The sequence below is a fragment of the Mastomys coucha genome, unplaced genomic scaffold (assembly GCF_008632895.1).
Source record: "Mastomys coucha isolate ucsf_1 unplaced genomic scaffold, UCSF_Mcou_1 pScaffold15, whole genome shotgun sequence".
Taxonomy (NCBI): Eukaryota; Metazoa; Chordata; class Mammalia; order Rodentia; family Muridae; genus Mastomys; species Mastomys coucha.
The window spans coordinates 112,292,928-112,311,098 of record NW_022196897.1 but is presented as its reverse complement, the minus strand read 5'-3'; the positions used below and the strand labels follow the sequence as shown (position 1 = coordinate 112,311,098).

The 18,171-nt window shown below is 38.9% G+C and overlaps 1 protein-coding gene across 1 annotated transcript in view; it reads right to left on the bottom strand.

Annotated features, from left to right (window-relative positions):
- Usp8 (ubiquitin specific peptidase 8) overlaps nucleotides 1-18,171 on the bottom strand; it is a gene marked incomplete at its 3' end in the record, with an annotated part of 54,591 nt that overhangs the window by 23,027 nt on the left and 13,393 nt on the right. Inside the window, exons 3-8 of the mRNA XM_031373256.1 lie at nucleotides 16,858-17,002; nucleotides 12,207-12,292; nucleotides 8,159-8,321; nucleotides 5,450-5,492; nucleotides 3,403-3,547; nucleotides 1,095-1,298 (exon numbers count right to left, since the gene is read on the bottom strand). Of these exons, the coding sequence (XP_031229116.1) occupies nucleotides 1,095-1,298; nucleotides 3,403-3,547; nucleotides 5,450-5,492; nucleotides 8,159-8,321; nucleotides 12,207-12,292; nucleotides 16,858-17,002 (786 nt within the window). The remainder of the gene's footprint in view (nucleotides 1-1,094; nucleotides 1,299-3,402; nucleotides 3,548-5,449; nucleotides 5,493-8,158; nucleotides 8,322-12,206; nucleotides 12,293-16,857; nucleotides 17,003-18,171) is intronic.

Here is an 18,171-nt window from a genome sequence, read left to right as displayed (position 1 = left end):
AAAAAAAAAAAAAAAAAAAAAAAAAACCACAACAAACTCAAATGTAGAACTGTTCCCTGTTGAGCAAAATGAAAACAAAAATAATTAAATTCAAAATACAACATTAAATGAAGTATTTATATACACACACATATATAACCAGTTTAAGAGCCAAAAAACAATCCATGATCTTAGAAGGAAAGTTATAGAATAAATACAAAACAAAGCCCATGTAACCCTGAGTGCCTAGACCCGACAGCACTTCTATATTCTGCAGTTTAGTCCTACCTCCCGCATGTGCATGTACACACACACACACACACACACACACACTATTCAAAATGTGTTTCTATAAAAAAATGTTTTTTCAAGATAAGGTTTCTGTGTATAATAGCCCTGGCTATCCTAGAACTTTGTAGACCAGGCTGGTCTAAAACAGAGATTGGCCTCGCCCCTCCTCCTCTTGCCCTGTTCCCCATTGGAGTGCTGGGATTAAAAAGCATGCCCCACCTTCCACCCCCAGTCTAAAATAACAAGATTTTTATTTTTTTTTGTGGTTTTCGAGACAGTGTTTCTCTGTGTATCCCTGGCTGTCCTGGAACTCACTCCGTAGACCAGGCTGGCCTTGAACTCAGAATTCCACCTTCCTCTGCCTCCTAAATGCTGGGATTAAAGGTATGCGCCACCACCACCACCACCCAGCAACAAAACTCTTAATTTGTTTTTTCTTTTACATGAATTTCATTAACCACTGTATCACTTATAATGACTGCCTCCCTCTCTCCTTCCCTCTGCCCCCCCCCCCCCCCCCCCTCTCTCTCTCTCTCTCTCTCTCTCTCTCTCTTTATGCACAGATATTTCAAAATTTAATCAATCACTTAAACACTTCTGACCACCACCCCTCCTGCCATGCTTGGATAAACACCAAAGATAAGCACCTATGCAGTCACCCCTGTAAGTAAAATCTCCAGAAAGAGAATGACTGAATCCAGGCTCCAAGAACACATTATAACTTTCAATATTAAATATTCACCTTCAAGATGGTTAGTGAACAAAATTTTGTAGGAGTACAGTTAGTTTAAAAACAAGCCAGTCAAAAAAACCAGATTCCCAACAGTCGGACGATGGCAGTTACAGTAATGAGGAAAGCTCCAACCTTGAAGAGCGCATCTCGCAGACTCCGGAGAGTGGTCCCAAGCAGCAAATCTTTCGCTGAGCTAAACCAGTCGAGAAGGACCACATAGTCCACACTTCCCCTCTTTTTCCAAGTGTCTTTAGAATCATCTGAGAGGTTTGCTTCAATCCAACTAGCAGTGACTCTGAAATAAATGAGCATTTGTAATGAGGCAAAGTTGAAAAATGATCCTTATATATTCTGTGTCATACCAGGACAAATTTTCTCAAGTTAAGTTCCATGTTAAGATATTAACTAGCCAAAGATAAATAGAATTATCTCATCTTTACTGCATGTTAGTGCTTTTAGTAATTACTAGAGAGGGAAAGAAACAGACTCCTTAAAAGATGGAGGTGGGGCACAGCAAAACTAAAAACAGGAAATCACCTGGACACCCTTGTCAGCCAAATCTAAACTGGAGAAACGTTGGCTACATTACTCATATTTAAGCTCAAGCCTATCTTTACTTCTAATACCTAAACAGCAAGATTTAACTTAATCAGCAAGCACACACAGCCTTACAGTGTGCCAGACACCATTTGCTTCAGATTTTATTGAATCCTCCCAACAGTACCAGTCAGGAGATACCACCCCCACGTTATAGCATCCTGGCATATAAAGGTCTTGCAACATGCCTATGGTTACAGCTCAGGTCTATGCTTACTTAGGGCCTGTCATCAGCATGTTCTCAACTACTAAGGAGTCAGTGTTCAGCTATTTTTTTGTTCATATGGAAGCTCAGGCCCTTACCATGGCCTGTTCCCCACCCTTCTCTTCTCTAGCGGCTTGTCCCCTTTGCTGTGCTCCTGCCTAGGACCTCTCTATTCTTGCTGTCTTCTCTATCTGCTCCCACTCCTGACCTCAGAATGTACACATATTCAACACTTGCTAAGAACTTTTTGGAGTCTTCCTTAAACTAAATTTTAGGGTCTACTCCAAGACAGAAAGACAGACAGAGAGGCAAACAGACATACACACACACCAATACACATCCACCCCACCACACCTCACTAACTTAAGGAATACTATATATTTTAATTTTTATCATTTTTCTTGTCCTTATCTGCCTATTTAACTAAAAGCTTCACAAAGGCAAGGACTTTTATCTCTTCACTGGTTTAGCCTCAGCACTTAGAACCACAGTAACCCAGCCTACTGCTCTGAAACTGTTTGCGGAATAACAGAATGACGAATGACTGAATAACACAGATCTGTTCTGTGGTTAAAAAACAGAACAAAACAAAACAAGGCAGTATTCTAGAAACCGCCCAGCATTTAGTAGGCATTTAGTATTTAACTGACAACACTGGTAAGCTGACTGGGATTGGTGATTTTACCAACAAATAAAACAAAATGGCTCTGGACTAAAAATAAAATAAAAAAAAAAATCTGTTCCTAAGTAATAATGTTGGCTACTGTGTCTACTGGGAAGTGCAGAGGAGGAGGAACTGGTATAAACTATCATCTTCTAGTTGTCCTTACAGAGATAGATCAAGATGCTTGACCTACAATGGAATGGAATGGAAGCAAATGAAATGTGTGGTTCTTAATATTTATTTGCCTACATAGTTCTTTTACGTTTAGTATTTTAGTAAACACGTTGGGAAATAACAGAATCAAAAAGTATTTCCCAAATTTAAGTTTCTTTTTTTTTAAAGATTTATTTATTATACTTATATGAATGCACTGTAGCTATTTTCAGACACACAAGAAGAGGGCATCAGATTCTATGCCCTCTTCTATGCCCAGATGGTTGTGAGCCACCATGTGGTTGCTGGGAATGAACTCATGACCTCTGGAAGAACAGTCAGTGCTCTTAACCACTGAACCATCTCTCCAGCCCCAAATTTTTCTTATGTATTATCTTCATAATTTGTTCTACCCATTCTATAATTTTAAATGTAACTTAATAATCAATTAAATTTAATTATACTAAGTTTATTTTAATAAATTCATATGTTCCTGTATAAATGGAAAAAGCACCATTATATCCAATATATAAAGGCCAAGTCTAAAAACAAAACAGGTAAGTAAATCACATTTCCTTGTCTTTATATAAGGAAATGAACAGAGCAATGGTAATAAGCACACCGCACTTACATAGTAATGGAGACAACAGAACATGGTTTGATTGAAAGGACACAGTCATTTAAACACCAGGGAGGCCAAGTGGGAGCACCACAATTCAAGGCCAGTCCGCTAGCATAGCAAACTTTGTCTTATTATTATTTAAGCACACAATGACTTACCCTGGACTGATAGCCTCTTCAGGAACACTGAGAGAATCCAAGATACAGGAATGCTGATAATCCTGCATTTTTCGAGCATCCATTATAATCAAGCTTGTGTTTTTATCCATCATCATTGTATATAGTTCCTTTGCTGTGATTGTTCCTTGGAATTGAGAGACACAGTAATAAATGACAAGAAACACACAGTTCTATGTGCTGGCACATTAGCAAACATGAAAGAGCAAAGTATTCTTGGCATCACAGACTTATCATCCCACAGAGTCATTTTTTATCTTTTACATGAACACTGAGTATAACTCATATCGACATTTATTAAGAGACAAGTTCCATGTCTTGTTTATACACAGGCTGTGGAATAATATCTGCCTAGCAGTGTTTGGCTTTGGGTTTCATTCCATCTTCACCCAATTAAAACCTTCATGTCAAGGTCCCAACTGTATCTGATATTAGTCCACTCAAAGAAAGAAAATTAAATATGTGCCTCATTTAGACAGAAACATTTCATATACAAAATGCATGATTAATAAAATCACAAGGGCTGGAGACAAGGCTCAGTTGGTGGAATACTTTTCCAGCAAACATGAGGCCCTGAACTCAATCCCCAGCAATTGCATAAACTGGGCATGGTGGAGTACTTGCATTAAAAGGTCAACCCTGACTACATATAAAATTCAAGGCCAGTCTTGTATATAGGTAAGTTACTGTCGAAAACAAATGAGTCTCAAAAGGTTCTAATTTATCTTTTCTAATTCTTTTTTGGGTCTCTAATGAGGCGCTACGAGGACTGTTTGAATGTTTAGATTTCCAATTATTTATTAATTAGAATGGGGTATGCAATTTGACAAAAACAAACAAAACTATGTTGCTATTTTTTTGTCAGCTTTACCACCTGAAATGAAAGATCAAAAAACATCGCATTAAACTTTAGATACAGAAAGTTGCTTGCTAAAAACACTTTCTAGCCACAGAGACTAGGATAACACCTAAGCATGATGAGCTACAAGGATGATGAAAACTAATCTTAAGATCACCAACAGCTTCTAGGAAAGTACTTTACACTACATGTAGTTTATTTTTAAAATTACTGTATAATCAGTACACAATTACTTTGGTGTTACATGTAATTATGTTTAATTTATAGCTTTTCTGAAAAAGAAAAAAATTTTTCTAACAGATAAAGTCAACTACCTAACTTATTGGTAGATCATATAACTTGTCAGTAGATCATCGATACCAGGTATGGATGCATGCAAATTACAGGTTAAGATTTCTTATTCAAGGCATAAGGGCATCTGCTAAATAATTAACTCTTACAAACTAGAGTCACAAATAACAGCTAATAACACTTAAGTTTACAATGGATTATCAAAGTTCAATAGATGCAGCTGAATTCACTATGAACTGTTTCCTTATTAACTTCTTAGACAGTCTATGCTGTCAACTTGACAGGATCTAAAATCACCTTAGAGACAACTTCTAGCCATGTCTGGGAGGAACTGTCTCATTTCTATTAGGTTAGCTGAGGTGGCATGGTTCCACAGCTGAGGTACTGCCTGGGTGAGAGGCAGAAATGAACTGAGTGCTAGCACTCACCTTCCTCTGCCTCCTGACTGCAGTGCAGCCCGCTCAGCTGCCTCTAGCTCCTGATACCAGGGCTTCCTTCCCTGCTCTGATCAACTGTACCCTGGAACCATGAGCCAAAATAAACCCTTCCTTCATCAAGTGACAGGAAGAGAAAATAATACAACCCTCTTTACAGATGGGGAAACTGAGGTAGAGTGGTAAGTACCATACTTAATATATTGAGAAGCAGCTTCTGAGAGGTCATCTCTCACACACTATACTATGGTTAACTACTGTACCTATAAAACAAAATAAGTAAACTGCACATTGCCACATTTAATCATGCCAGACTACAATAATGCATAACTATCTCCTTAGTAAATCAAAGCAGAACTTACAGAACATAGGAAGACTCTCACTGTATCAAACTGAAGTCTAATCCAATGAAAAGAGACTCAGAGGAACACCCTTTTTCACATACCTCTCTCTGCAGCTGCACCTCCTTCACTCTTCTCTCCATTAACCTAGTTCACAGAAGAAAAGAGTTTCAATTTCATAAAAAAAGACTTAAACTTAATACTCCATTGCAATGGAAAGCTAAGAAATACAGTGTGTCAAGTAGCGGCATTTTATAAAAAAAATACACATTAAAAAAAGATATAGCTCAATAGTAGAGCACTTGCCTCAAGTGCATGAAGTATTCAAGCCTGGTAACACCCTCTGCCCTCAAGAGTTTAGACCACACAACTGGCTTTACTAGGCATCAGCTAAAATAACCAGAAATATATCAGAATTGCTGTTCATTCTCAAATTTCCTTAAGCAAGTACCAGATATAATTTGAGTACTTAATTAGAAAGTGCTTCTTAAAATGAAACAGCAATTCTAGTATTCTAGTCAGTGTTTTCTATCACAAAATTAAAAGAAAATCAAGTAATAACAACATACTACTTATAGTACTTATTCAGTTTACATTTTCTGAGAAAACATGACATAACCTTGTAAGGTGCTAGCTCATTTTACAGATGGGAAAACTGAGGACCTACTTGGACCTATGAATCAAAGTAACACACTTGTAGGTGCACATCTGCACAAGTTAAATATATCACCTGGCCCTAGTATGACACAATTTGAAATACAGGGTACCATACGCAGAGAATTCTCATCATGAAACAAAACAGCACTGCCCTGACACTGCAGGAAATAAAGGAAAACTTAGATTGTGGGGGAGAAAGGGTGATTCACTTTCTTTGTTCAGTTAAGTGCATGGTATGAAGTTCCAGAGGAAGAGAATTTTAAAGGGAAATTATTTTAGCGCCTTAAGAACTATAACAATCAGAAGACAGTTCATTGTTTTGCATCATGATTCAACAAAAATCAACTTGAGCACCAGGTGACACTAAGGAGTTACTGTTAAGTTACAGGGTGGAGAGGACCACGGTTATGTGAGTGCTACAGCCAAGTGGTGAGCAGGAGAGCAGAGCAGCTATAGTTTGCTTTCAAGTACTCAAGCCAAAAAAAAAAAAAAAAAAAAAAAAGGGAGAAAAAAAAAGTGTAGGAGACAAAGTAGGGCGAATGTTACAAAAGTGAAAGTAACAAGGTTGGAGATGTAGCACAGCTGGTCATTTGCTTGCCCTAGCATCCCATTAACTGGGCATGATTATACAGGCCTATAATCCTAGAAACTGGGGTAAAGGCAAAAAGCAGGAATTCAAGGCCAGTCTTAACTACTTAGTGAGCCTGGGCTAGCCTGGGCTACAAGACACTGTCTCAAATTAGGAAAAAAAAAAAATGACTACCCACTTTTGAAAAGGCAACGAGGGGATGGAGGGATAACTTAGAGTGTTGACTGCTGATTCTTCCAGAGGACCCAGGTTCAATTCCCAGCACCCACATGGCAGCTCACAACTGTCTGTAACTCCAAAATCTGACACCCTCACACAGACATACATGGAGGAAAAACACCAATGCACATAAAAGAAAAATAAGTTATTTAAAAAGCAAAACAAAATGAAACAAAACAAAAGGCAACAAAATGAAAAAATTCCCTGTAAGTCCTGTTATTTGCTTACGGCAGCCACTTGACCCATTGAGAAACACCTCCCAAAGTTAGTGCTTTGTCTACCCTGTGAATTCAAACAATGGAAGGTCAGACTGCTTAACCCTTTTAGAGTGCTTAACCCAGTTAAAGCTCTCTCAAATAATTATAGCAATCAACACTAGCAACAGGGGAACACTACAAACCCTTAAGAAACACAAAAGATGAGAGGAAGCAAAGCACAGTTTCCAAGGATTCAACAATTCAAAACAATTTACATCTTAGGGAGAGGAATTCTGAGAAAGTAAAGGAAGGGGCACAGTGACAGCTGGCAGAGACTGGGTCACTGGTGGCTTTTAATACAGACATCTTGTACACATGCTAAGAAGACTAAATGGAATGCTGAGCAGGACAGACAGACAAAGGGAAAACTGGAAGAAGAAAGAAGAAGGAAGAAGAAGAAGAAGAAGAAGAAGAAGAAGAAGAAGAAGAAGAAGAAGAAGAAGAAGAAGAAGAAGAAGAAGAAGAAGAAGAAGGAGGAAGGAATGGATGGATGGCAGTGCCTGAGACTCCAGTCATAAAAACTGCTTGGGACCAGATAAAGCAGCAAACCAAGTTCTTCTCTCTTTTTATTTTATTTTTGGTTTTTGGGCAGGGTTTCTCTGTGTGGCCCTGACTGGCCTGGAACTCACTTGAATGACTTCTGAGATCCACCTGCCTCTGCTGGGATTAAAGGCACTCACCTCGCCACCTGGCCCCAGTCCTCTTAATGTAGATTTATCAGGAGGAAAAAAGACACCTCAGATCTTGTTTTAAGGCCTTCATTTGGCAAACCCGAGTCCAAGAGTTGTTAAGCAAGACTCGCACAGGCCCAGAATATAGATGGATAGATCACAATCATCCAATGATTCCTTTCACGCCACCCTCCTTCCACTGTAGTGACTGCTAAAATTGTAACCAATGACCAGGACAATGCTGCTGTGGAAGCTTACAGGAAAACCTGCAACCATCTGCAGTCAGGACCTTTGATTCAAATTCCGACTAACATGTGAATCATCCCCGTTGCCTCAAAGAACTTTACAGTGGCACCACAACTCCTCCAGATAGGTCACCTGGCAAACAGGACCAGTGTTTATACAATAAACTTGCAATACCTTTTGAGTTTTGGTTTTGGAATCCAGTAAATTCTCCACAGAGCGTCTGGCTGCCGCACTGCTGTCCTCTCTCCCCATCTCCTGCCTTTTTTGTTGCTGCAGCTGCTCTTCCTCCCGTCTGTCCTTTTCTTCAAGTTGTTTCCGAACTTCAGCCTCTTCATATCTAGTTGAAAGAAGATTCTTATTAACATGATGGAGTATAGTTAAGAGAGTTCATGTTTCATACTTAGCATCCTGCCTTGGGAGAATTCTGCTAGAGTTCCCACACAAACCATATGCATCTGCCCTCGGGGGCTGTCTATGTACTTCAAACTGGACAAACGCCTTGAAAAATAAATGTTATACTCTTTTTATTAATGTTGTTCTTGCTTTTTTACTAATTTCAAATATTTAATTATCAATTCTGCTACAATTTCATTTTTAAAACAAATTCTTGATTCTCTCTGGAAGAAGAATTGTCCCAGTATCTCAACTGTGTTGATGATTTAGATCAAAATGTTAAAGCAAGTATTCAAGAAAGGTATTAACCACACCAACTGGACAATTATTGAAGTCAAGAAGTGATTATCTTCTAATTTGCTAAAAGTTAAACAAGCTATAGTGACTACAGTTTGCAACTATCCATGGACCTTGCTCACCCTGTCATTAGTGATGACAGTAATGTCTGCTGGTTCTGAGTTTAAGAGGATCAGGGGAGATGGAGACAGAGACAGAGATGGGGTGGTGAGGGAAGGGAGAGAGAATATAGAGCAGAGGGAGAAAAGGGTAAGGAATAATTGACTCCAATCAGTTAGTAAAGAATGACTAAAACTCTGGCATGCTTATCCTGTGCATCGTCCATACTTGTATATGAAGGACATATGCCTCCCCAGACAGCCACAGCTCTGGACTACCACAGAGACAAGGAGCAGGCAAGGCGAAGAACTGGGAAGGGGACGGACATCTGTCAAATTCTCTAATTTTGATGGCTTTATTCCTAACATCAGAACTTCATGTGCCAGAGGCAGCTAAAACTAATATAGAAAGCCAAAGTTGCAGTCTCTTTGCATAAAGTTGTCCAAATCTATAGCCGACACCTGAACTAAGGAAGAATAGAGCAAACACTGAGGAAACAGCTAAGCTTAAAAGACATTCCAGATGCTGACTACCACAGGCAAGACAATGTATAAAGGCTGACCCAGCCAAGTTCACCACCATCCCAGAACAAAATACCCCAACATTCCTGAAGGGAATAAAACAAGAGGCTGAGTCTCTATAGCCCACCATGTCCAAGACTAACCAACATAGCAAGAAAATAGGACATCCAAAGAGGACAAACAATGCAAACTGACTGAGATAAACCTGAATGACAGATTCAAAACAGAGCAATCATGAGCAGCAAACCAACTCTGCCCAAGGAGAAGTGAAAAATGGATTGTAATAGCTAAACATAAAGGATATGTCTGTAAAAAAGCAGACAATAGAAAATAGCCAAACAGAAAAGTTAAAATGTTTCTGAAAAACAACCTGAAAAATGGAGGCAACATTCAGGACCTAAAGAGCAACAAAAACTTTCCAGTATGAGAAGAAAGGCTTAGACAGCAACAGACAGCCTCAGGTGGATTTCCTGACAAACCAAGGCCTGTCACATGGATAGCCAGAGTGCCAGTAAAAGAATGAAACAGAATAAAAAATATTTGAAGAAATAATAGTTCCAAATCCCCAAATTTGTTAAAAGACATAGATTTACAGATACTGAATCCCATAAATCGGAAAATATAGAAAAACAATGTTAGTCACACCATAGACTGCTACTAAAGAGAAAAATCTCAAGCCAGGAAAGAAGGACACATGACATACAGTAAATTAACAACAGGACCAAATGGTATGGATTTCCATGTTAGAATCAATAGAAGACAGTTGGGCATGGCGGTGCACACCTTTGATCCCAGCACTCCGGAGGCTTCTGAGATTCTGAGGCTGGCCTGGTCTATTTAACAGTGTTCCAGGCTAGCCAGTGCTACAAACAAAAGACAAAACAAACAAATACAACCACAAAACCCTGTCAACTCAGAAGCATGAATCTTATGAAAATATTACTTAGGAACAAAAGACAAGGGTATCAGTTGATAACTGAGTCTCATCCCTGATCTTCACATGGTGGACAGAAAGAATGACTCCCACAAGCTGTGGCATAAGACCACACACCCACACTCAAAACAAACAAGCAAATTAAAAACAGGAGTAAAAATAAAAGTATTTCTAGGTAAGAAAAGTGAAGAACTTGTTCCTAAGGGAGATTCTCTAGAGCCCAGCCAGGAGGCAGGCAGAAACTTACATCATGTAGCAACAGAGTGAGCCAGAAAACAGGGAAGGAAAGGCAGGCAGAGAAAAAGTACTTTCCCTCTTGCTTTCCTGAAAGCATATGTGCTGCGACTGCTTTAGACATGAACAGAGGGAACATGTCAGTGAGACACTGTCAGGATAAATGAAAAAGTAGGACAGAATTAAATTGAATGGGCTGGAAGGAATGAAGGAAAGATGCAAGGCCCATCTCAAAGGAGAGGTTGTTTCCAGATAAGGGAAACATAATGATCGAATTCATCAGGAATTTATGAGAACCATAGATGTATAAATGCCTAAAAACACAACTTCAAAATACACAAAAGCTCAATGTAATTACAGGGAGAAATAAAGTATTTGTTTAGATTTTTAGTACCCTGTCATAATAATTGTTACAACCTCACTGCCAAAGTAAACACCCCATGAAACAAAACAAAAAACTCATAGCAAATCATCACCACCTCCAGTAACAAGCTCAGGTAGTCTAGGCCTGGAAATGCAGATCCATAACCTCAGTTATTTGAGAGGGTGAGGCAGGAGGACTGCAAATTCAAGGCTAGTCTGGGCTACTCATGACAGGGAGAGGGGTTGGGGGGTGTGACTGAGGTGGGGGTAGGGAGGTGGGCATCTTTCCAAGTTCGAGCATTTGTGGTAGCACAGGCCCTAGGTTCAAAATCTTTGAGGGAGTGAGGCAGAAAATAGTTAAGATCTGAACAGCATTCAACAAAGCACAGAGACCTAAATGACAAACAGTACTACAGTGTAAACAAGGTCCGCCAACTCTAACACCCTTCCTAACCATCCCCACACTATCACACTCCTGCTGAAACTGCATTTCCATTGTGAGGTCTATTCAGTCACTGTACTGTCTTTTCAAGTACACACTGTACATTGGCCAAGGTAAAACTGTATGTAGAACCATAAACAAAGACTGTTTAAGGATCAAATATCTGTAGGTATGATGAAATTGAAATAGAAATCAATAAGATACCCAGAAAAATTCCATATCTGAAAATTAAATGCCATACTTAAACAATCCTGGGTCAAAGGAAAAACAAAATGCTCAAGTTGCAGCAACTCCTGAGCCATCTCTGTAGCCCTTATTTGTAATCATTTCATAAACTGATAAGGCAATCATCATAAATACTGAAATTAGATTGTTTTTAAGATATGTAACTTTTACAACTACAGGAAGATTAAAACTAAGAATAAATATTTCATTTCTATTTAATTAAAGCCAATGGCAGTTTCTAATACAATGTGCCATATGTGAAGAACTAAAATTCTTTTTTATTTTGTCAAAAAAACTTACAAATACCATAACATGAAAAATTGGACATGAGTTCTAATGTAAAACATCAGTGCTATTTTCTTTCTTTTTTTGTTTTTTTTGAGACAGCGTTTCTATGTGTAGCCCTGGCTGTCCTGGAACTCACTCTGTAGGCCAGGCTGGCCTCGAACTCAGAAATCCGCCTGCCTCTGCCTCCCAAGTGCTGGGATTAAAGGCGTGTGCCACCACCGCCCGGCCATCAGTGCTATTTTAATAGCCTAAAATGTTCATTAAGAATATTAATAGTAACACATCAATATGAGCAATATCAGTTAACATATGACTTGTTTGTAGGAAATGGGTGTTATAGGTATGGTTAGATATAAATGAACAAACCTATAGTATTATCATCTTCTAATTTGCATCCTTTTACAGAATTTATAGTAACATCAGTACCTTAGTTTAAGGCTTTCGGAGAGTCTTTCAGCTTCTTCAATAGCTTTTTTGATGTTTGCAGGTCCAAGTATTGAAAGATAATAATCCTGAAAGTATACGAAAACCATCCCACACTGTTAGTACCAGGCCCAGTTATAGCACTGGTGTTATAGAAAACATTAACATCACGGTGCCTGTAGAAAAGAAGCAGAAGTGTTTGTTTTTAACTTCTAACCTATATAAATGTACAGTTTATTGTCCAAATATCTCAAAAGTATCTTTATAACATCAGTGTGAACAAAATCCACTATATAGTATACTTAACTTATTTATGAGATGCCACTAAAAGTTTACACTATTCTTACTGAGCACAAATAAACACTAAGGAGAGTTTGGAAGAACAAAGCAAGTTCTCTTCTTATAAAACACAATGCACTAAGCTCTGTCTCTCCAGTCTCAAAGGAATAAAGCAAATTATGCAAAGGTGAAGAGTTTGGGATTTATTCATTTGCTGAGATAGGGGCTCAATGTGTATTCCAAGCTGGCTTAGATTCTAGGCTCTTCATCCTCAACTCCCAAGTAATGGGATGATAGGTGTATTTTTCTGTGAGAAGCTATGTTTACTATATTAAACAGATATTTTTGCCTATATCTGTATAGTTATATGCTAGCTAGAGTTAAGATACTTTTGACACACAAAAAAACATTTTATACTTGAGGAAATTATGAATTTCTAAAATCAAATAATAGAAAGTAATATAATCTAACTAAAAAAAAAAAAAAAAGGTTTGGCTGGGCGGTGGTGGCGCATGCCTTTAATCCCAGCACTTGGGAGGCAGAGGCAGGTGGATTCCTGAGTTCGAGGCCAGCCTGGTGTACAGAATGAGTTCCAGGACAGCCAGAGCTATACAGAGAAACCCTGTCTTGAAAACAAAACAAAACAAACAAACAAAAAAAAGATTTGATGTGGACTAAATGAAGTTACTTTAAAGGTCACACATTATGGTCAGTAAGATTCTGTAATCAAAGGTTATTGACTCTAATTCACTGCATGTCACTGTGACTTTGTAAACAAAACCTATAAGGACACTTCATCACTAACAGTAGTAGTAGTAGTAGTAGTAGTAGTAGTAGTAGTAGTAGTAGTAATAAAAATGTGTGTGTGTGTGTGTGTGTGTGTGTGTGTGTGTGTGTGGGTGGGTGGGTGTGGGTGTGTGAAAGGCAGTGAGAAGGACCATGAAGATAAAGGGCTCACCTTCAGCAGTGAAGTGGGAAAGAGTAGTGATGGCAAAGAAATCTGTTGTAACAGTTATCATGTATCTATGCATTGATCTAAACTAAAAAACTCAAGACTTTGATTTTTTACATTCTAATGCTTCACTGTGTCAGAAGAGCCCTTCACGAAGTAATACTAATAAGGGTGTAGTTTATTCAAAATTGCACCAACTGAATATTAGAGACTTCTAGTGCAATATATTCTTAAAAAGTATAATACAATCACCGCAAGCTTCTTATAAAAGCAAAACACAAAGCAGAAACAAAAATGTCCTCATTTGTTTTACTCTCATGAACTCAATTAAAAAGCTAGTCTAAGCCAGGCAGTGATGGCGCACACCTTTAATCCCAGCACTTTGAGAGGCAAGGGCAGGTGAATCTCTGAGTCCAAGGCCAGCCTGGTCTACAGAGTGAGTTCCAGGACAACTAAGCCTACACAGAGAAACACTGTCTCAAGAAACAAAACAAAAAGCTAGTCTGAGAGCCTGCTTTGTCTTACTTAAATGCTGTGTTTGAGACTATTAGAAACTATGAGGCAGCAGTCCTCACAGTCCTCTATTATTACTGAGGTTCCCTAAAGGCCATTATCAGCATAGATATTATTGATAACATGTCAAGTGGTAGTATAGAGCAATAACACCTGACTCCTACCCAACTGAAAGTTCTTCACTGGTACAGCTTTCATATTTCTCTGAAATTCTCTAATTGAAAAGGTTAACCAGCAGGAATGTGCTGGTGTACACCTTTAATTCCAGCACTTCTGAGGCAGAAGCAGGTACATCCTACGTTTGAAGCCAGCTAGGCTCCATAGTAAGAGCCTATCAAAAAAAGGGTGGGGGTGTATGCGTGTGTGAGTGCATTGCAATGTTCTGACGAGTCCTGAATATAACTCTAGTTTCACAAAGATTTGCTATGCCAGCATTTTATCCCTTCTCTTACTTCTCAGATGACCCTGAAAGCACTACTCAGGATCCAGCAGTTTTCAGCTCCATCACTGTGCCCTCTCTACTGCATTAACTTTTACTTAAGCACTTTGCAATATAAAATAAGGGGAAAGCACACAATTCTGAAGGAATTCAGCGACATATTCTGTCCCTACTCAATGTAAGTAATTATAATTATAAAATATGTAGGTAGTTTAGTACCTCACATACTTGAAGGTTAGAGTAAATGAAACAAAACATAAACAGTTCTAAGACAGGAGAGATGAGGGCTCTAGACAGGAACCAAGCAACTGTGTCATCTAAAGTAACAGCCTGGGTCAGCTGACCTTTGAAGGCAGCTTCCTAATCTGACCTTCTTCACAAACTCAGTGACACTGAGGACATGGAAAGAGTTCTTATCCATCAAAATTAAGCCCAACCTATTCAAAGAGGAGGAGCAGACAATCAAAATGGTAATTCCAACTTTGCCAAACGAAAAAAAAAAAAAAAACCACTATCAAGTTCCAAAAGTAAAGCAAAAATCAAATACACAGAATAGGTTCAATGACAGGCTAACCAGCCAATAGCAGCTAACAAAGTTAGTAATCACCAAGCCTTCCAAGCAGTTACTTTAGAGAGTACCTGAGCAGGAGTTGGGGTAGAGGTGTGTGACACACAACCTCACACTGTGCACGTGGAAGGCAAAACAGCATGTGGGAATCCGCTCCCGGCTACCCTATGGGTCCAGAGAGTTGGATCAGGTCTTCAGCCTTTGCAGCCATCACATGAGCCAGCCCTCTTTAAAAGCAATTTCTCCAGAACAATTTTAAGAGTGTTTGAACTTAGGCAGGCTTCTGGCTTCTTAATCTGCAGATAAGTATGCCTTTAAATATTAAAAGATGTTTTCTCCCATAGCAGGACTAATTCAACCAATTATGGGGAAGCAGATGAACCCCCAAGTGCAAAGGGACACTTATAACTGCTTTAAAACCCAGTAAGGATTAGCATGATTTTGCTGGTAAAAGAAATGACCTACTACCATTGGCTTAACTATTAAGGTATCCCTCTTTACTAAGGAATGTTATCAGTCACAATACTCTGGGCAAAAAGAAAGGGGACTTCAAATAAGAGAAATTTCATTCCTTCTGTAAGTCAACTTTCCCACTACAGAACAAAGTAAAATACTATGAAGTATCAAGTGCTAACAGAGTGTGTCACTGTAACCTCCAAAATAAAATATCAATATTAAGTTTTAATTGGCTGGGCATGCTGCTGTCCTGTTGAAACTGAAGTGCTCTGGAGACAGGCAGGGGGACTGTAACCTCTATGCCAGCATGGCTTTGAGGCCCTTTCAGACAAAGAATGGTTCCTCTGTGGGGTAAGAAATCTCTAGGCAGTACTTGGCTGTTTTTATGTGATAACAAGGTCATTTCTAAGGTGGATGCACTAATACAGCATTCTTCCTATTCTTTAACCCCACCTATATATTATTTTGCTTGTTTCTGGGACAACTGAGATGCAAACATCTTTTCTTTTCACACCAATTCTAGCTATCAGTTTCTCTGTCTATACCACGACAGCCCTCACTTTCTACTCAAGACTTTAGCAAAGCGAAAGACTAGTATCTGCTAAACAGATTAAGAACAAAAAAGAAAACATGAAGAGACATTGAAGTCATGCTCTTAATTCTAAAGCTGTATCTAATACAGCTCCAGTGTCAGTCAAATAAAAGGTTGAAAGCTTAACATCTGACCTTAAAGTACACCTGACAACATACTCTTACTTATTTTACTTTTCATTTGTGTGTTGTATGCATGTATGCCATGTGTGCAGGAGCCCAAGGAGGCCAGAATAGGGTACTGGATACCCTAGAGCTGGAGTCAGAAGCATTTGTAAGTCACCTGAAATGGGTGTTGGGAACTAAACCAGGGCCTGCTGCACAAGCACTCTTATCCACTGAGCCATGTCTCCAATCCCTGTTTTATTTATTGATACAGGATCTCTCTATGTTGTCCAAGCTGGCCTGGTACTCCTGGGCTCAGAAGAGACTACAAGCATGAGCCACTGCATTCAGCTATTATTTTTCTTATTCAGTGCACTGAATAAACTCAATCCTTCCACTTTATCTAGCAATAATTTATTACAACAAAAAGCAAACAAGCAGTTTATATACTTTTATATACATATATTGATCCAAGCAAAATGTATGCATGACTACACTAACAAATAATAAAAGTATATTTTTGTTTTGCTTTTCCTGGCCACACAGGAGTCAAAAATTGTCAAGGTATCACGTGATCTAAATCCATTGTTATGTTGGTGACAGACCTCCTGCTTAGCATTACCAGGTTGCCAGAATTGAGAAAGAGGTGAGGAGGAACAAAAGTTAATGTCACAGGCAGTTAAAGCTTTCAGAGGTAATCAATAGCTCTACTGCATAAAAATATCAAATAAAATAGTAAAAATGAGGGTACCTGCTGTTGCTTGAAATCGGGTCTCTTTTTGATAAGATTATAAACTGCCACATATTTCATATAAAGCACATAGGCCCTTTCCTCATCACGATCGAGTCTGCATTCTTCTGCTGTCTTGAAGATCTTCTGAGCACTATGTATATAACTTAGAAAAGGAAAAGAATTTACACAACTTGGTACTGGGGAAAAATACATGTAATATATAAACTCCACAGATGAGCTTGATAAAATAAATTTCATGATTTAAGCTTTTTCTTCACCCAATTACAATTTATAACCTCTTTGGGATTAGGCTAGTCTTAAGAGATATACCAGACTCTGATAGAAATAACCATGTTTGAGCTAACATTTATAAAGTTTCTTTCTTTAGTATTTGAGAAAGTTCAAAGATGGCTTTATTGATTTAAAAAAATAATCGGGCTGGTGTGATAGCTCAGCAGTTAAGAGCACTGACTGCTCTTCCAGAGATGGAGTTCAAATCCCAACAACTACACGGTGGCTCACAACCATCTGTAATGAGAAACAAATAATAAAGAAACTATGGGCCTGAGTGAACAGGCCCAGAGCGAGCAGGGTTAGAGCAAGAGGGAGAAAGGGAAGGGAGGTGGGGATGTGGGGGTGGGAATCAAGCAACAAGAATTAAACAAAATTACTTTCCATGTTACTCCACGTTACCAATTTAGCTCAAGAAGCCAATCTTTCTCTATTTTTCCCCTAACGGGCATTTTTTTTTTATTAGATATTTATTTACATGTCATATGATTTCTCCTTTCCTAGTTTCCCCTCCAAAAAGAAAACAAAGAACAAAAAAACAAAAAACAAAACAAAACAACAAGAACAAGCCCCTGTTGCCTCCCCACTCCCCCTGCTTGCTACCCCACCCTCTCCCACATATTGACCGTGACATTCCCCTACACTGGGGCACAGAATCTTCACAGGGCCAAGGGCCTCTCTTCCCATTGATGATCGACTTTGCAATCCTCTACTATACACTTGCTGCCAGAACAATCAGTCCCACCATGTGTACTCCTTAGTTGGTGATTGAGTCCCTGGGAGCTCTCAGGGTACTAGTTAGTTCAGACTTGTTCGTCCTAAGGGGCTGCAAACCTTCAGTTCCTTTGGTCCTTTCTCTAACTCCTTCATTGGAGACTCTGTACTCAGTTCAAATGGTTGGCTGTGAGCCTCTACTTCTGTATTAGTCAGGTACTGTCAGAGCCTCTCAGGAGATAGCTATATCAGGCTAGCATGTCCTTCCTTCAGTCTCTGCTCCATAGTCTCTGCAACTCCTTCCATGGGTATTTTGTTCTCCCTTTT